This window comes from Tiliqua scincoides, chromosome 8 (genome assembly GCF_035046505.1).
Source record: "Tiliqua scincoides isolate rTilSci1 chromosome 8, rTilSci1.hap2, whole genome shotgun sequence".
Taxonomy (NCBI): Eukaryota; Metazoa; Chordata; class Lepidosauria; order Squamata; family Scincidae; genus Tiliqua; species Tiliqua scincoides.
Genome location: NC_089828.1, coordinates 3,980,580 through 4,000,910, shown reverse-complemented (window position 1 = coordinate 4,000,910; position 20,331 = coordinate 3,980,580). Strand labels below are relative to the sequence as shown.

The 20,331-nt window shown below is 44.6% G+C and overlaps 1 protein-coding gene across 1 annotated transcript in view; it reads right to left on the bottom strand.

Annotated features, from left to right (window-relative positions):
* ADAMTS17 (ADAM metallopeptidase with thrombospondin type 1 motif 17) overlaps window positions 1-20,331 on the bottom strand; it is a 141,922-nt gene that overhangs the window by 49,676 nt on the left and 71,915 nt on the right. The window contains exons 8-12 of the mRNA XM_066636237.1: window positions 18,168-18,318; window positions 12,281-12,382; window positions 10,045-10,190; window positions 6,055-6,221; window positions 4,507-4,634 (exon numbers count right to left, since the gene is read on the bottom strand). Of these exons, the coding sequence (XP_066492334.1) occupies window positions 4,507-4,634; window positions 6,055-6,221; window positions 10,045-10,190; window positions 12,281-12,382; window positions 18,168-18,318 (694 nt within the window). The remainder of the gene's footprint in view (window positions 1-4,506; window positions 4,635-6,054; window positions 6,222-10,044; window positions 10,191-12,280; window positions 12,383-18,167; window positions 18,319-20,331) is intronic.

Sequence of the window (20,331 nt, the reverse complement as noted above, 5' to 3'; positions counted from 1 at the left end):
ATAAGCAGAGCCCTGCTGGAGCACGCTAAAGGTTCATCTAGTCCAGCTTCTTGTATCTCAGAGTGCCCCACCAGATGCCTCGGGGAGCCTCAAGGCAACAAGATACCTGTATCCCACTGTTTCTCAACCAGTGGTACTCATACCATCAGTGGTTCTTGAGATGGTGTCCACTGGCAATAAGACCAGCAAAGCAACGTGACAAACAGCAGTGAGAGGCTTGGCTCAGTGAGGGTATACTCAGTGAGTATACCCTCAGTATACTCCAGGGTATACTTTTCACAAACTCAGAAGAGTCCTCCTGTCTGCCTTGAGCCTCTTACCAATGTTTGATGGACCTCATATGCTTAAAGTCATCACTCTCTTCGATAAATTCTCCTCTGCCTCTGAATTTGCAAGTAGTCTTGCCTCACTAAATGGCATGGATGCCACCCCTACCGAACCATCCACCTCATTCCTTTTTAATAACTTTGAAAATACTCACTGGGTGGAAATGGCCTCTCCCTTCCGTGCCACATATCTTGGCACACAAGATGAATATTATACTGACTGGGTAGTTTTAAAGGAGGCTTTTAACGTGGCTTTTGAATATCTCTGCCGAACACCAGTTGACATGGCCTGCACATGTGTTTGGGTGTTGCTTTGCCAGCACAATTATGGATTACCATTCTGCACATTCGCCTCACGTCAGAAATGGCAATCCACGTTCACAGAACCCTGTAATGCTTCCCATATGCTAAACCACCCCAAATGCCTTAGCAGATTGAATGTAAATATTGAGGCTGTTCAGTTTCATTCTGCAAATTAATCATGCTAAGGTCATGCCAGTATAGCAGATTCCTCAGTATTGCCAACACTTGTTCATACTCGTATCCAATAGTCAAGGAAAGCCAATTCACACAACCAACAGCTCAGGACAGCTGCTATTTTTCCTTCTGACTGTGGCAGCTCCCTGCTTGTGAAATGTAATTAACCCAGCAAAAAAAAACACTGTACAACTCTTATCTGTATCATGACCAGCTTGCAATTTAGGATTATGGAGGTAGCAACCTTAAAATACCTTGATGTTTCCCCTGAGCACAGAATTCTGGTTCTCCCCATTATTTTGCTTAGGTGAAATTCAGTAGCAATTCTAATCCTGGGGCTTATCCATGTTGCCTGATAGATACTATCCTTTTCTAGCTTTCTCAAAACTCTTTTGCCTTCCTTAGAGTCCCTCAGAGGTTTTGCCTGAGAAAATACCAGCCTTCAGATTTACTGAAGATTTTGTTTCCAGAGAAATTCAGTGACAATTCTAATTGAGGTGCTTGGACATTTGAATCTGCGAAATCAAGGTAGACACAAAATCCAATATTTCAATGGATGATGTAAAGAAGATCATTCACAGGGGCAAATAGGACCCCATTCAGAAAAATGCAAAGAAGATACCTACATCTGCCTTGCTTCCTTTATGGGTTCATCAGTTTACTACAGGTTGGGCATCCCTTATCTGGAATGTCAAAATATAGAGTATTCTGAAATACAGAACTTTTTTGAGCAACAACGTGACTTTTTTTTTTTTACTTTTTTGCCTAAAGAAATAAAATCACAAGCTGTGTTTCATGTACAAACTTTCAAGCACAAAATTATTAAAAGTATTGTATACAATTATATTCAGGCTATGTATATAAGGCGTATATGAAACATGCATGAATTCTGTGTATAGACTTGAGTCCCATCCCCAAGATCTCTCATTGTGTATATGCAAGTATTCTGACATACAGAAAAATTCTGTATCCAAAATACTTCTGGTCCCAAGTATTTCGGATAAGGGATGCCCAACCTGTATTAAAGAGGACTGTATTAATTTCTCCATTGCACCAGGCAATGGTGTCGGCAAAATGCTTACTTCTTGTGAAATAAGCATATGTCATTTGTGTCCTTTCACTACAAAAAAGATTGCTTTAAAAACAAAACCATATTTATGTGTTTTTAAAATAGAGTGACAGCTTGATGGAAGAAGGTAATCTATAAGGCTTTCTCTGTTTCTAAAGCTCGTAATGCCTTGAAAATTAGAAAAGCAAAATTACTAACACTGGGTGGGATTCAAAGTGCTGTTTGGAGAGTCCAAGAGTGTATGCATCCCCAGAGAGGTTTTTCATTTTTTATTCCATTGAACCATAACACAAAACTGTTTTTTAAACTCCTCTAAGTATCAAAAAGCCATTTTCCATGAGGCATAAAAAGTGGGGGTGAACACTTTTCCATTTGTTAAAAAGAAGTCAACAACCTTCTTGAGCATACTGAGCTGGTTGTACAGTTCTTTAGATCCTGGCCATTCACAGGTGCTTGAAGTCATTCTGACAGCTTGCCTATTGCTCAAAATAGGTAATACGTACTTTTTGTGAGGGAGCTGAAAGAGGTCTGCCCTGGGGGTTATCATTTCCATAGTGTAAACACATCTTTTCTGAAACAACTCCAGTGGTTCTCAGTTGGTTTCCAGGCCCAGTTCAATGTGCTGACCTTTGAAACTCTAAACATCCTAGATCTGCAGTACCTAAAGGTTCATCTCCTCCCATAGGTCAAGTTCTTCATCACAAGTTTTGCTCTGGATTCCCCTACAGTCTGAAGCAAAGTGGGGGATTACCCGGGGGAGGGCACAATCCTAACAATGTCTACTCAGAAGTAAGTCCTATTTTGTTCAATGGGGCTTACTTTCAGGAAAGTGTCATTAGGATTGCAGCCTGAGTGGCAGAATGAAATTGCACTGGAAGAAATTTGAAAGTTCATTCTGCCACTTGATTGCTGATTTTCCAGTATAACTGAATTGCCTAAAAGGGCATTTTGAACTCACCAAGTATGGAGGGACTTGCTCTCCATTAGTTGCTCAGCTGAGCTTTTCCTCTCTCTGCTGGACTTAGTGCTGCTTTGAAGTTCATTGTTTTAGTTCAATGTTTTTAATTGTTGCATATTATTTTATTGTTTCTATTCACCTGAAGGCCTATGGCACAAAAGGAGGGATGCAAACTTTGCAGGTCTTGCAGGTTTTTGATTTCAACCCTTTTGCCTCAGAGGTAAAGCAGTATGAGCGTTCACACAGTGATTTCCAGTTAGAAGGGCCATAGTTCCAGTGACAGAGCACCAGCTTTGCATGCAGAAGGTCCTAGGTTAAGAACATAAGAACAGCCCCACTGGATCAGGCCATAAACCCATCTAGTCCAGCTTCCTGTATCTCACAGTGGCCCACCAAATGCCCCAGGGAACACACCTGATAACAAGAGACCTGCATCCTGGTGCCCTCCCTTGCATCTGACATAGCCCAATTCTAAAATCAGGAGGTTGCACATACACATCATGGCTTGTAACCCGTAATGGATTTTTCCTCCAGTAATTTGTCCAATCCCCTTTTAAAGGCATCCAGGCCAGATGCCGTCACCACATCCTGTGGCAAGGAGTTCCACAGACCAACCACACACTGAGTAAAGAAATATTTTCTTTTGTCTGTCCTAACTCTCCCAACACTCAATTTTCGTGGATATCCCCTGGTTCTGGTGTTATGTGAGAGTATAAAGAGCATCTCTCTCTATTCACTTTATCCTTCCCATGCATAATTCAATCCCTGGCAAGATTTCCAGGGAGGACTGGGAAAGAACCCTGGCTGAAAACCTGGAGAACTGCTTCCAATCAGAAGGAACTATACTGTCCTAGATGGACCAATGATCTGCTTCAAGGCAGCTCCATATGTTCAAACTGTCTTAATTTCTCTACAAAAACCTATAGCCTATCAACATTTCAACTAGGCGAGGTGCAATTGAATGCATTGTCATGTGGCTCCTCATGAATAGGCAACATCCACAGCACTTCCATTACTGACTTATTCATGAGCCTCTTAAAATCTTCTTGTCTTGAGCCAACTGTCCCAGATGCAAATGCAGCCATCCTGCAGCTGTCATTGCCTCTACGTGAAGTTTACAGCTGCTGCTCCCAACTTTAAAGACCAACTTGCTTTTCACGAGGTATCTCCTGAGCTTAGGGGCTTGTAAAGAATCTCACTTGGCAGGGAGAGCAGGCTCTTGCTTGTTGGAAGATCGAGACTGCACCATCGCACAGGGGCCTGATTTACTGTCCACGGCTGATGAGGAATATTTCTAAGAGAGATATTGCTGTCTCAGCTATTGGCAAAGAGGAATGTTCCCAGGAAAAGGAAAGTGGGCCTATTCCAAAATTTGTTAATGGCACTTAATTAGGTAGATGGGAACAATTCTAGTTTATTACACTTGGATACCTTGTATCTCGCCAGAACCTTCTTAGCTCCTTTCTGATCTCTCTGTGATCTTGTTCCTCTTCTAGGACTCTTGCTAATACCTTTGCCAAACTCCTTCACAACCCTACGGGCCCCAGCCTGGTATGGCATACCTGTATTCAATTTACACAGCCTACAAGTATGCAAGAGGTAGACTTTGTCGAATCTCAGTGTAACAAATATGATACATTGATTTGGAGAGGATAACAAAAGAAAGGTTACTCCACCTGGCACTTGCCATGTACACAGAGGTCACTCTCATAAGGCCCACATGGTGTGCCATCAACCACCTTGTCTGACACCAACACGGGTGACTCCTTCCCAACTGGGGAGCAATAGAGTTCGCAGGGCTTTTCTGGAGGGAAAAAACACCATAAATTTGCAAGAGCAGTTGCTTGATCATTCATGAGTAACAGTTGTTTATATCAACACAAAATCTAACCTCAACCCACCTTCCTGCTTTGTGTTCCATAGGCTAGTAGTTCTCAAACTTTTTAGCACCAGAACCCTTTAAAAATGATACTCTATCGCAGGGGTGCCCAAACCCCGGCCCTGGGTCCACTTGCGGCCCTCAAGGACTCCCAAACGAGCCCTCAGGGAGCCCCCAGTTTCCAATGAGCCTCTGGCCCTCTGGAGACTTGCTGGGGCCTGCACTGGCCTGATGCAACTGCTCTCAGTATGAGGGTGACTGTTTGACCTCTTGCGTGAGCTGTGGGATGAGGGCTTCGTCCACTGCTTGCTGTTTCATGTCTGTGATGCAGCAGCAGCAGCAAAGGAAAGGCCAGCCTTGTTTTGTGCAAGGCCTCTTATAGGCCTTGAGCTATTACAAGACCTTCATTCATTCATATAAGTTCATCTTTAATATATTCCTTTATGCAAACTTATGTAAATTTATTCAAATTTGAAATATAAATTAATTATTTTCTTCCCTGGCCCATGACACAGTGTCAGAGAGATGATGTGGCCCTCCTGCCAAAAACTTTGGACACCCCTGCTCTATTGGGACCCACTACCTGTCATTGATAGACTTGGTAAAAAACACACCAGAAAAAAGCAGCTTGAACACTCATCTCCCTATATTTACACAAGCTTGAAAACTGCAGGAGCTCAGCACTTTGCAAGGCAATTAGTAGCTATTACACTTTTGAACAGCCTCAGAGCTTGAGGCAATTAGTTATCTGATCTATCCATCACCTATGTTTTCATTGGAGGCTCTGCGGGACCCACCACAAATCGGGTCATGACCCACCAAGTGGGTCCTGACCCACAGTTTGAGAAACGCTGCCATAAACAATGAAATTCCAAGCCCCTAATATCCCAATATTCACTCAAAACATTCTAAACATCATTGCAAGCATTCTGTTCTAAATACCCACTTACCCACACAGTGCATAGATTCTCACTTTGGGTGTGAAAGGTCCTGGGTTCACTTTCTATACAAGTCAGCACACTGGGCTGGGGTGGGTGGATGGTGGAATAGGATCATACTATTAAAAATTTGCGGGACGTACCCTAGGTTAGTAACAAAGCACCTACTTAGCATTCAGAATGACCCAGGTTCAATCTCTGACACCTCTAGCAAGGGCTGCCTGGAGCCCTAGACAGCAGCTGCAGGTCAGTGTAAACAATACTGAGCTAGATCAACCAGCGGTCTGACTTAGAAGACAGTTCCATATATCCATAAGGAACTTCTAGCAGACCTCAGACTGATAAAGAAACCGAAGAGTGGAGGTGGGGGAATGCTAGCCCAGCGTACAGAGAGTCAATGACCTTACCATCCAAGACAACAGCAGTCCAAAGACTTTTCTTCCTGTTGGTGTATCTGTCATGAGATTGACACTGTTGGTCTCGGAAAGTGGGTACCCCTTTAGGGCAGGGCAAGTTTTCACAAACTGTGTGCTCGACACTTGCTCCACGGCAGTTTTTGCCCCCAGGCCCAGGACTGTTAATGGAGGAAACAGAGGCAACTGTTAGCAGAGAGACATAATTTCCAGGTGGGGGTCTTGTATTTTTCCGATCATAAGTGGTTTCGTTATCTATAAACAGCCATTCCCCACCAAATGCATCCACTTCTGCACTCATGGTAGCCCTTCAAGTCAGAAGCCCAGTACTGTCTACTCTGAACAGCAGCAGCAGCTCCCAATATCAGGCAGAGAGGGGTCTTTCCCAACACCTACCACCGGAGACCTTTTAACTGGAGATGCCAGGCTTTGAACCTGAAACCTTCTGCATGCAAAGCTGGTGCCCTACCACTGAGCTATTCTCTGGTCCAGTGCTTCAGTCTTGACTCAGCAGCAGCACTGCTCCAGGGTCCTGGGGGAGAAGGGTCTTTCCATCCCTGCTATCAAAAATCCAGGGATAAAATTTGGGTCTCTTCTGCATGAAAGGTATACATTCTACATGGCATCCTAGGTACATAATGCACAGGCTTAACTACTGAGCAGAGGACAGTCCCTCTTAAGACTCCTCCCAGGTTTGACTACTGTCTACCATGTCACCACCACCAACCCCCCCATGTCTTAACATTTCAATGCCCTGCTGAAACAGCTGCTGATCCTACCACTGGAAGTGACTCCATAGCAAGGAACGCAATCCCAGTATATACAGAAGCTACCCTGTTAACATAAGCAGCTGGATAAAGGCCAAAGCCAACTCCTTCCTGTCTCAAATGCCAACTACACAGAGGAGAAGATCACACTAAAGCTCCCAGTACCTAATTCCTTGTTATCTAAACGAGGTCCAAAACATCCAGTCCCCAAATCTTCTGCAGCCAGGAAGAGTTTCCATCAGACATTCCATCTGCAGCTGCGACCCATCTGTGCAGCCTTTGATATGCCCTAGCTCACTAAGGCCAGAGTGTCGTTTGTGCTACTGTTTTCTTTTTTTAAAAGTGTGTTTAATCTTTAGAGTTTAAGTTAAGAGTAAAAGAGTTTAAGAGTTTGAGTGTGTTTAAGTTAGAGAAAGCAGTCAAGTGAGAGATAAAACTGGAAATGCCAAGGAAGAAAGAAGAGAAAACCCCTGAGAGCTACTGAAGGACAGTGGCTACATGTCTGAGCTGTGAACCAGCCACAAGTGTTCTTAATAGTTCTTAAAAGAGGAAGAAGAGGGGTTGGTGGCAGGTGCTTCTCCTGGTGCTTTTTGCCTTGTTTCATTTATCTATTTTTTTTACAGAAGACTTCTGGGTTAAAAAATTGCTAGCCTCAAGCAGTGACCAGAAGAAGTGCTCCTGCTCACCACACATTTTCCCAAATCCCCCCCAAACCCCTAAATGATTCCCAATATTGTCACCTGTGAGCGGATCACGAATTTGGGGGAAAGGCATTTTAGTTGAACACTACTGGCCACAACCTGATTGAGATCTTGCATGGGCATAGGGGGCCTTAAGCAATTCGCAGTCTCTGCAAAACGGGGACAAAAATATCTTACAGGATTGTTGCATGGAACACAGAGACAAATGCACGGGAGGCATTTTAAAGTGGGACACGAAACTTAAGAATTTTTATTTACTCAGGGGCAGAAGGATGAAACCACCATTCATTTCTTTAGACCAGGGGTGCCCAAACCCCAGCCCGGGGGCCACCTGCGGCCCTCGGGGGCTCCCAATCAGGCCCTCGGGGAGCCCCCAGTCTCCAGTGAGCCTCTGGCCCTCTGGAGACTTGCTGGAGCCCGTGCTGGCCCAATGCAACTACTCTCAGCATGAGGACGACTGTTCAACCTCTCACCTGAGCTGTGGGACGAGGGCTCCCTCCACTACTTGCTGTTTCATGTCTGTGATGCAGCTGTGGCAGTGAAGGAAAGGCTGGCCTTGCTTTGTGCAAGGTCTTTTATAGGCCTTGAGCTTTTGCAAGACCTTCATTCATTCATATAAGTTCCATCTCTAATAAATTCATTTCTGTAAATTTATTCAAATTTGAAATGTAAATTAATTCTCCCCCCCCCCCGGCCCCTGACACAGTGTCAGAGAGATGATGCGGCTCTCCTGCCAAAATGTTTGGACACCCCTGCTTTAGACCATAGTAGGGCTTCAGAGCACGATACCATAGTCTTTCGAGACTGAAGGTTGCCAACTAGGGCTTATATAGTGTTTGAACGTAGAATTTGTACGTCAAGTTATATTTATCAACTTATCAAGTGATGTAAGCCACTCTGAGTTTTTGAAAAGGCAGGATATAAATGCTTTAAATAAAAAAAAATATTAATTATTTTTTCTCTCTCTCTCAGAAACACACACACACACATACACACACACACAGAGGGAGTTGTGAACACCTTCTGATAGCTTTCCCACCAGCTCCTTTTCTGAGCCAGGAGAAAAAGGCTCTCAAAAGACTGTTTGATGCTGTGGACATTTTGATCTTTGCTGGCTTTTCTCAATAAATTAGCTTCATTAGTCAAGCAGTACGGAATGTATAAGATGGGTTCTTAATGAGCCACTTTCCTTCAGCTCCTCATTGATAACGAGAGAGAGAGAGGGGGGGGAGCTGTCTGACTCTAACCTTGCTTGTGCTTTTCCTTTCAGCATTCCATCCAACTCCACCTACTTCTCAATAACTAAAGACAACTCCAAGTGTTATGCAAGAAAGAAAGAGCAAAGCCCTAAAATAAGAACAGACCAACTCTTTTAGCAACACCCGACCTTACAATCAAGTCTTCGGTAATGCACCCAGACAGCCATGCAAATTATAGCGCGGAAAAAGTCAACTCAAGCAATGAAAGCAGCTGGGTTTTAAAATGCTAGGATAAAACTACAGGCTCACGTGTCGACCTGGCAAGGAACACAAATTCCAACAACAACAATAATAATAACAACCAGAAACAAAACAAAATCCCTCCCAGCAAAATATTTTTTAAAAATCCCCTAGCCATTTTTTTTTGGGAAGTGAATAAACCAGCTGCAGAAGAAAAAGAGATGCAGACAGGAATATAAAGTGAATATATAGAGAGTGAAACAGGATCACGTGCCAGGAGAACATACATGAGCAAAAGAATGTGAAAAATCAGCGCAAAACCTGGGAAGTTAAGGAATAAAGCACTGAATGGATTTGAGATTATCAGGGCCAATTCAAACACACTACATTTCTTGTCTGCTTGAGCAGCCCTTGTGATTCCCAAGGCACTCTTGCACTCCAGCTCCTCTGATCAGCGGTGTCACTAGGGCGGAGTGTGGGTGCGGGCCACACTAGGTAACACCATGGGGGAGGGGTGACACCAAAAGGCCTTGTTGACCCACCCCCTCCTTCCAGCTGCTGTGGCTCCAAGAAGGGGTCCCATGCTTTTCAGCCACCTGCCTCCTTGTACTGCCGCTTCCCACCTTCACTTGAATGGACTCCCATGGACTGAGAGGTTGCCCCAGGCTTCAGCGCACACGGTGGCATTCATCAGTGAGCCGGCAAGGGAGCGCACACTCCTGCAGCTTCTGGGGCCGCATGGCTCTGGTGCAAGCTCCAGCCTGGATCTGAATGGGGCCTCAGTTGGCACTCTGCAAAAGAAGCGCATACTCCTGCAGCTGCTGGACAGTTGGCTCTTCCGGGTGTGCCCAGCCAAAAAGCCAGCTGCCGTAGCACACTGCTTGTACAGCTTCACTCGGGGTCTGCGCATGGCCATCCAGGGAGGGGCAAGGGGCAGTTCAGCAGAACTCAAGGCAGCAGTGTCCCCAAGCAGCCTCTCGTCCAGCTGCCAACCAGACCCCAACTGGTCAGCTTCCACAAGAGGGATGCATCAGGCGCCTTCAGACTTAACGTTTTTCTTGAAATGCATCAACTTACGGCGGATTGTCACATTTGCGTTGTCGGAATCTGACGCCGGTTCCACAAGTCCTGCTGCACATGCTCCACTGACTCCACACGCTCCAGTCTCCATCAACATGTTCAGGGATGGGAGTTTTCCTGACACACTCCCCAGTTCGACACCACTAGAACGTAAGGAGATTGGGATAAGAATGTGGACAACGACCTCAATACTACAGATGCCTGAGGCATGTGAGTGGCAGGGAACAGCAGCAAGGGTGGGATGCAGCACAATCCAAAGTGCCTGCAAAGCATGCGCTGTTTGCGAGAAAGAAAAGCCTACTTGCCCATTATGGCTGAGCCAGTCTGAGATTAAACCTGTGACTTACATTAAGTGCAGGAATTGGATGCCTGGACTGACTGCTGCAGGAACTGATTGGTAAAATTCGATTTGGGTTAAGAATGGATTTCCCTTGTTACCCCTTATGCCAGGAATGGCCTCCTCTGATGCCACCTCTTTGACCTCCTTCAAAGACACCTTTTCTATCTAGCCTTTGGCACAACCTCTAAGTCCACAAAGTTTAATGTAACCTAAGCCTAAGAAAGTGTCACTGAAATCATTACATATTTGCCTTTGTTTACCCTGGTTCCACGGCCCTCCCCTTCCTCCGTTACCTTCCTTATGCCCTGGCTTTATTGTGAGCCCCTGGGGCAGAGAAGCAGTGGAAGACCTCAGAATCTCTCCCGTAGAGATGTGGGATGCCAAGGGATGTCAACGAAATGTCCAAAACACAGTTCCAGTTTACACATCGAGATGGCAAAATGAAGATTTGTGATATGATTAAAGTCCTAGACCCTATTAACCCATTTCTGCCAGTTCACAGGTTGATCCCTGTTGTGTATATGCAACGTTGGGTAGAAATAGCTTAAAAAGAAAAAGGTGCGTTTTCTGTGACCTTGAGCTGAAGTGATTTAATATGGAGTCTTATGGGGTTTGTTATAGTTACATGCTTCCATATTTTTTATAGAATGAATAATCAGGAAATTATATATCATGCAATAAAGAAAAATAAAATCTAGGAAAGCAAGCTTAAAGGCTGCTGCATTCACAGCTCAGGTGGACAGCTTCTGCTTTTCTATAATGCAGGGGTGTCCAAATTTTTTGGCAGGAGGGCCACTTCATCTCTCTGATATGGTGTCGAGGGGCCGGGAAATAAAAGATTTAATTACATTTTAAATTTGAATAAATTTACATAAATGAATATATTTGAGATGGAACATAGGAATGAATGAAGGTCTTGCAATAGGCCTATAAAAGGCCTTGCACAAAGCAAGGCCGGCCTTTCCTTCGATGCTGCTACTGCATCACAGATGTGAAGCAGCAAGCAGTGGAGGAAGCCCTTGTCCCACAGCTTATGCGAGAGGTCGAACAGTTGGCCGTCATGCTGAGAGCAGTTGCATCAGGCCAGCGTGGGCTCCAGCAAGTCTCTGGCAAGCCAGAGGCTCATTGGAGAGTGGGAGCTCCCTGAGGGCCTGATTGGTAGTCCTTGTAGGCTGCAAGTGGCCCCAGGGCCGGGGTTTGGGCACCCCTGCTATAATGAGTCAGCTCAGAAACACAAAATGGCAGCAGTAACAGCAAAACACCTTTGCTGGCCAGCATCATTGAACTCTGGATTTCTGAACTGTATCAGCAATGGCCAGTAGCTGAATGAGCTTTTCAGTTTCATTTGCTTCAGCCCTGGGCCATTACAATTAATATATACTGTGTACAAGCAGCAACAGAGTATAAAACAATGCAAATACCATTTGCACACTGGGTATGGTCACCATCATCATCTGCCTTTCACTTCCATAATAACGGTGTGAGAACATAAGAACAGCCCCACTGGATCAGGCCATAGGCCCATCTATTCCAGCTTCCTATATCTCACAGCAGCCCACCAAATGCCCCAGGGAGCACACCAGATAACAGTGAGGTAGATTAGTCTGACTAATCAGACTGATCAGGGATTTGAATTCACATCTCCGTACTACGTGTGTGTGTGTGTGTGTGTGTGTGTGTGTGTGTGTGTGTGTGTGTGTGTGAGAGAGAGAGAGAGAGAGAGAGAGCTGGAGTTGTTAGAAACTGTAATAGACTCAACACAAAACACACCCAGAAAGCATGTGTTCTTAGGCTTCTCTACACAAGATGTGCAAAAGGTATCTGAGCAGGAAACAGCCTGGAAAAAGCAACTCCTATGAAATGCGGCCCTACTGCTCACCATTGGCGGATTACCTTGTCTGCCCCACACTCCGTGCCATCCAAAGGAGGGTCCAGCTTGGTTTTACAAGACGTGTCACCTTCCACGAGGCACCAGAGGCCGGCGCACATCAAATGCTGCCAACAGAACGGGAAAGAAATGCGGTTATTGTTGCTGGAGGTGTCAGCTATTGTTAGGTGACGTGGGGCAGGGGTTTGTCAAGTCTCTCTCATGTGAAGCCAGCAGCATCTGGTCGGATTCTTTTGCTCTAGTTCCATTTTCTGAGGAGAAATCAGTATAGAAGAGCAGGACTGCAAACATACACACACAAATCAAAGCCTATGCTGAGTAGAAAAGAAATTACATGTTTGATTGTTCCCTCCTCCCTTCACTCACCTCTCCCTGCCCCATCAAAACAATCTAAAAGTCAGCGATTGGCAATTTTGTTGTTTATTTCAAAGCAGTGCGCAAATGTGTGCCTCCTCCACCTCTCCCTTTCATAAGAACATAAGAGGAGCCCCACTGGATCAGGCCAAAGGCCCATCTAGCCCAGCTTCCTGTATCTCACAGTGGCCCACCAGATGCCTCGGGGAGCACACAAGACAATGAGAGACTTGCATCCTGGTGCCCTCCCTTACATCTGGCAATCACCGACCTGGCTGTCTTCCAGTGGCATCACTAGGATTTGCATCACCCGGAGCGGGAGGCCAGCCGTCACCCCCCATGATGGACCTCCTCCCATGCAGTGGGTGGAGCAACGCCCCAGATGGTGGGCACGGCGATGTACAACTGTCCCACCCTACTGGTTTTTTGGCTATAACTTTTGATAGAATAGAGGTATTTCAATGCGGTTTGTTTCATTGCATTCTGCATAAAATTATGCATCGATTGATAGATAACATGATGGTATTACGCAAAAATACCAAGATTTTTAAAGTTTTGACCTGTAGCAGTGTCACTCCCTGTGCCCAACACCCCCCGCACTCCCTTAGTGACGCCACTGCTGTCTTCTCTATACCACTCCCTTTTCCAAACATCCTTTCCTAGATCTCCCCTCTGCACTGTTGCTGTCTGCCTTCTAGATCCTTGTTTCCTATTCTCATGCCTGTAGGAAGGACTACAAAGGCTTCAGCATGGAACTTTGACTGAGGAACAAGGGTTTTCCTGATTATCTTTCAACTCTGGTTCTAACTCCCAACTCCAGCTCTGTCTCTTGACACTTGCTTCCCACCTCCTGGCTCCCACCTGAAATCTGCCTACAACTCTGCTCTGGCAAGAGAATAAACCACACAGAGCAGCGGTTCTCAAACTGGTGGGTCGCGACCCACCAGTTAGTGTAATACTTCCCCCATCCCTTTAAGGGGCAGGGGAAGGGGAGGGAGATAGCAATGCAACCCCCAGGATCGCTTTGCGCCCACTTCTTTTGCAGGTTCCAAGCATCGGGGAGCGCTGTGAAGGCGCATTCACAACCTCCTGCAGCCCAGCATCATGAAAAGTAAGGCACAAGCACCCCTCTCCCCCCCCCTTGCAACGCGATCCTGGGGATCACGTTGTTGCCCTAGCCCTTCCCGCACAAGAACTTACTGAGGGAGTAAATCTCCCTCAAAGTTTGAGAAACCCTGATACAGAGGGATAGCATGATGATCCCTTTCCATTGCTGAGTAGATCTTGCAGTTGTACTAGCAGGAAGTGGCTTGGGACTGACTCTCTGATCACCTGATTCCCAGAACCAAGAGGATATTGGGCTGTGGTGGTTGTATCCTGGCTTGAATAAACGGTAGTTTCTTCTTCTGGTGGGGCAGGGGATCATTGCCTGATCCTAGGGCTCCTGGTTTGGGCCCCACAAGACCAGCGCAAGTGCTGTTCAGGACCCTCAACACAAAGAGTGTCAGTAGCATAATGGCAGAATGCCTGTTTTTCATACATTCGGTATCAGGTTCAATCTCTGGCAACTTCAGACAGAACTACGAGAAAGACCTTTGTATGAATCATGGAGAGCTGCTGCCAGCCACCATCAACAATTGGTGGATTCAGCTGTGGACCAATTGGTGGATTGGATGGACCAACTCCAGTTGGTGCATTCAGTACAAGACAGCTTCATACAGGTGTTTATGAATGTTTACATCACACTGGAGTAGAGTTTCTTTGTCAGGGACAATTGTTTGCAATGAACTCCAAATTCAAAGCACCTACACACCTAGGATTCTCTGTTTACAGCAGTGGTTTCCAAACTGTGGGTCGGGACCCACTGGTGGGTCGCGACCTGACTTTCGGTGGGTCACCAAAGGATGATGGAAAGATCAATTGCCTCAAGCCCTGAAGCCATTCAAAAATCACATACTGTAGCGGCTAACTGACTTGCAGGGAGCTGAACAGTTTGCAGTTTGCAAGTTTTTGTAAATATAGGGAGATAAATGTTTGTGGGTCTCTCTTTCTGGTTATCATTACTTATAAATAAATAAAATATTTCTTTCTAAATCTCCTTTCTTAAAAGTGTCATAAAGCTAGGTGGATCCTGATAGAGTGTCGTTTTAAAAAGTGGGTCCTGGCGCTAAAATGTTTGGGAACCACTGGTTTGCAGTGTTGCTTTTGCTTAACGCTTGCAAAAAAAAAAACAACCAACAAAAAACCAGTTTGCCATTGTTTTTTAAAAGAATGTAAAGGTTCTGACTGGAGCCAACAAGAGGCAGGACCTTCTCTGTGAGGGTGCTCTTGCTACAGACCTTACCAAATCTGTAGGCCTCTAGAGCCCCAGTAGTGCAGCCTCAAAAACTGCACAATACACCCACATTGCATATTTAGAGTATCAGATATATACTGTTTCTGAAGCACTACCCATTTACTGCTTTGTCATGGACACATTCACAGAACGCTACAGGGTGCCTCTCTTCTCCTGCAAACTCCAAATCCTCATATAATGTATATAGACAGCTGGCCTTGTCTGCTGTCTTGGAATGCTTTCAGTTTCCCCACAGCTGGTTACATGGCCACTATTCCCCTGCTATGTAATAAAAGAACAGCCAGCGTCGGCTATGTAGGAAGTTAAAAAGAGATTGTTACTAGGAACAATATAGGCTCAGCCATACCAAGAGGTTTTCAGATGACTGTTGCAGGGAATCCTGGAGTCCTGGAATCCTTTTAGGGTGTGCAATGAATTCACACAATGTTCACTCTTACCATTGCTCTGCATGAATTAAGCCATTTCTGCCCAATGTTGCAATGTCACCGACAACCCCAACAGGGACTAAATGGGTACACCTGTGGGCTGGGCAAAAATGGGTTAAAAGCGTGACCTAGAAGACATTGAACACTCTCCTGCACGAATAGATGGGTTGTAAATGACAGGCTAGCTGTCTTTACAACAACAGTGCTCACCATGACTGGTCTTGTTGAGGAACCCCCATACATTTCCAAGGAACCTCAAGGTTTCCCCAGAACATTCTGAAAGCCAGTGAACTAAAATTAGCTATATTACATTGACTGAACATTGCCGCTCTAGCATTTACAGTACTCACATACCAACAATCCTATGCCTGTACACACCCCACTTGTTATACTTTGGATGAATGGCAAGGTCAAAGAGCACTGAATCAAGCTATTTAATGAGATGCTATAAATCTTTAAAAAAAACAACAGCTGGAGCAGGGATCAAGGGGCTCATCTTTTTGCCATTACACTGAAAAATGAACACAAGAAATGTAGCCATTTTTTAAAAATCTGAGCAGATATAAAGCTTTCTGCTCAAATCATCCAGTTACCCTGGATGCAGAACAGAGGTGAGTAAATTGGAGCACACATAAGATCTATAGGCTGCTATTTTCCCTTCAAACAATCATCTTGGCATGGAACAGGGCACATGTCCAGCTCACGCTATTTCACACGCCCACCCCATACCCATATGTAAAAGTACAGCCTTTTAAACCCTATTACTAGTAATTACCATCTGGGGCACAGGGTGACAGCATTCTCTTCAGTAGTATCAATTTTCTCTCTTATTCAGCCCTACTTAGGAGGAGAATCTGGTACCAAAAAATTCCCATTTAAAGACAACAAGATTCTTGCACCCTCAAGTACTTGAGCAAGAAGGTTAGTAATCCCTGAAACAGAGCACACCCATCATTACCCCCCACCCACAATGCACAATTGTAGGAGAGTTGCTCTAAGGTGCAGAGACATCATGAGGCTTGATGGTGTGTGTCACTGGACACTCCACAAGACTCTTCTGCAGGGACATGCAGTGCAAGGGCGGCAGAACAGCCCCATCACAGTCCATGGAAAAGCACCACAGTTGCCCCGCCCGCTTACACCTGAGGAGGCTCTTCTTACCCCCAAGAAGGCTATCCTTACACCTGCTTTCTCGGGTGTAAGGAGAACCTCCTGATGTGTAAGTGGGTGGTTTTTCCACGGACCATGATGTGGTTTTTCCACGGACTATGATGGGGCTGTTCTGCCTCCCCTGAACTGCCTGTCCCTGCTCCCCTGTCATGCTCAAGGGTTCAGAGCAGTTGATGTGGAAAGAGTTTGAAAATCACTGCAATAGGCCCAGCAGTTAAAAAAAATTGAGGGCTTAAGCAAAGAAAAGCCAACCAGCTTCTCAAAGAGAAAGTAACTGTGAATCTCCTTAATTTTAACAGCTTTTCCTGGGATACCCCTTAAAGATGCACATGGTGAGAGCGTCTTTCAATAACCACGAGCTTGGTGGTCCACATTCCCTGAAAACACTAGTTAACTGGTGTTTTAAAATATGCTTTTTGCTCATTGTTTTCACATTGTGTTAGCTGCCTTCCAGATCCAAAATAAATAAAACAGAACTGTTAAGGCTTGAAGCTCATTCCCTCTGCTATAGAACACACTCAGAAGTTTTATTAATTTGGCACATCTCATTTATGCAGCAGTGAAAAATATAAATGGTTCTTATTTTTTGTTTTATATGAGATTTTAAGTTCCTGAAATTTTTATGATGAGAATTGGAGGGTGGGAGAGAAAGACTGACTGAAATAATTGCCTTGTTAAAAGAAGAACAAAGTATGAATTATTCTTCCTATGCTTAGTGTGACCAGTAGAGAAAGGATGTCTAAATTCTGGATTCTCAGGGGTCACTCTTGTCCAGAAAGTGGTCAGGACACTAGAAGGATATTGCCTGGGTTTTGCCTCATCCATAATTGATCTTATGGCTTCTGCTCTATCTGCCAACTTGCTGCAGTTTGGAGAGTAGAAGGAGTAGTGACGAAAGTTCAATGAGTCCCATTTGGAACCACTGAGTCCCTGCAAACAACAGGGTCTGCTAAGGCACAAGAGCCAGGTCTAATTGTCCTGCAAGATCTGAAAGTCTCATTGAAGTTGAGAAACCCAGGGCCCAAACCTATCCAACTTTCTAGCACCGGTACAGTTGAAATGCAGCCTTGAGGTCTAGAGCAAATGTTTTCATGCCTTGAGGAGGCCTCTATGACTGCCCCAACACCACAGGATGCAGTGCACACCCCATTGGCATAGCTGCACTGGCACTGGAAAACTGAATAGGATTGGGTCCCAGTGAGCACATATTCGGTTGGCTGTGATGGTTTCGTAATGGGAGAAGTAGAGGCTGCTTCTTTCCTCTATTCTGAGTCAGGGAGCTAGGAAGAAGCAGAAGAAGGGCTGTAACACTGATATAACCCCATCCTGCACCACCAAAGACCACAGCAAAGAGGGAAACAGCCTTCTTAAATTAGAAACAATTAAAAAACACAACTCACTGCAATAAATACCTAAATAAACAGCAGCTGCAGTTTAAATAGCAAAAATCACCTTTGGCTCAACTGTGGATTGCTCTTATGTTGAGTTCTGTTTTCAACCTGTTTGGATACTATAAAGGAAAAGCAGAAAATATTCTATATAAAACAAAATACATACAATCAGAAGTCCTCCCAGGGGGCGCCTTACCTCCATATTCTTGCAGAATGTTGCATTGGTCCCAAAGAGGATCTGGCACTGCTCATCTGCACTGTAATGCATCCCTGGAAGCTTGTAGGGAAGTCGCACAGAATATCGGCTCCGTGGATCCATCACAAGCAAACAGGTGCTGATCTTGGATCTGGAGAGGAAAGAAAGTATTTTATAAGAGAAGGAAATTTGAGAATGGTGAGGGTCCCTGAATGGTTGGCAATCAGTATTTCATGGACTGGTTGCATTTTTGCAATTTACAGCACAATCCTAAGCATGTTTACTCCGATGTAAGTCTCATTGCGTTCAATGAGGCTTACTCCCTAGTAAGTGTGTTTAGGATTGCAGCCTTAAAGGAATTTCAGCTTGGTAACCCCTTAAAGCAGTGTTTCTCAAACTGTGGGTTGGGACCCACTAGGTGGGTCACGAGCCAGTTTCAGGTGGGTCCCCATTCATCTCAAAATTTTATTTGTAATATATTAGACTTGATGCTACCATGGTATGTGACCTCATTTGGCGAAATGTTACAGACCTGTACTTTTAACAAGCTACTATGTATACTCTTATACATAGTATGATAGTAAATGGGACTTACTCCTGGGTATGTGTGGGTAGGATTGCAACCTAGGATTGTTAAAAATTTTCCTGCCTGATGATGTCACTTCTGGTCATGACATCACTTCTGGTGGGTCCTGACAGATTCTCATTTTCAAAAGTGGGTCCCTGTGCTAAATGTGTGAGAACCACTGCCTTAAAGAATGCCAACCAACAGTGCATTACTGTATTTATTTGACTTTTACTTTCTGACTGAAAGTCTGCTACTAGTCTGTGTTACGGATTTTATTTTTCAAATATACACGCTGCTCTTCTAGGACAAAAGAGTCTTGAAATCTATAAAAACCGAAATTAAAAGCATCAACAATAAAGACAATTTCAAAATATTAAAAAACCAGAGCTTCATATCAAAATTCCAGAGATGCTAGTTGCAACCCAACAGAGTCTTAAGCATGCTTAAACTCACTGAAAACAATGAGCTTCTGCATGCTTAACTTTCTGTTGGATTATGGCCTCCAAAAATAGGTTATAATGAAATTTCCAGAAGGTCAAAATTGCTTTCAGTCAGCTTTATTAGTTAACATAATGCATATTTTGATAGGTTCTCTCAAACATCTGGCTCTAGTTTCATAGGGCCAGGATCTCCAAATTTTCTCCAAATTCTCCTTGGGTTGACCTTGACAGCAGCTGTAAAGACCAAACTAGATGTGATGACTGTCACCAAAAAAAAATGGCAAGTGTGTTTCTAGTTCCATCCTCTTCTTGCATAACATCTAGCAGAGAACTTATCTTGGGTCATAAGTTCACAACATTCTGCATTTCCCTCAATACAATGGGTTCTCTTTATCAGCGGGTTTTGGTACCTACAAGTTTGACCCACCACTGGTTCTGAACCTGTGGCAGGAGGACCCACAGAGGACAACCTGGACGAGACCAGAGGCTATAGCTGGGAGATCTTCTGAGTCACAGGGAGGGCAGAAGCGTCTACCCCATGCCTCAAAATACCTGCCAGAGCTTTCAAGCAAGTATTTCTGGAAGTGCCTGCTAAAAGGCTCTGGTAAGCATTTTGAAGCATAGGGATGTTGTGCATGACGTCTCCATGCCTCAGAAAACAGGTCAGGACCGTGGATTTCATTACTGGGGGTTTTCTGCATTTACGGAGGTTCTGGAAATGGAACCCCCATGGATGCTAAGGACCAACCTGTACTAGCATTGGCTGTCATTGATGTGGAACAGGGACAGGAAAATGTGGACTACTACAACACTGCAACACAAGGTAAATCCTATTGGGCATGATGGTAGGCGAGAGAAGCAAGACTGTGATTTCTCAAGCTCGGTTTGGCTTGAAGATGAAGAGGCATCTCCTGAGAAGTTTCTCTGTTATTTTAATAAAAAAATGTTCCAAAGGCAGAGAACTGAATGTTTCTTTCAAACAGAAAGAATTATTCAAAAGCATCCAAACTATTGTCAAAAAAAAAGAAAAAAAATGCTGGCAAGGTTTGATCTGAAAAATATGGCTAAGCTGGGATTCTTTTCAAAAACCTATCAAGGTGCTGAAACTGGGGTATCAAAAGTTTCTGTTCTCCTGCCAGCAATTTTTGCAAAGCCC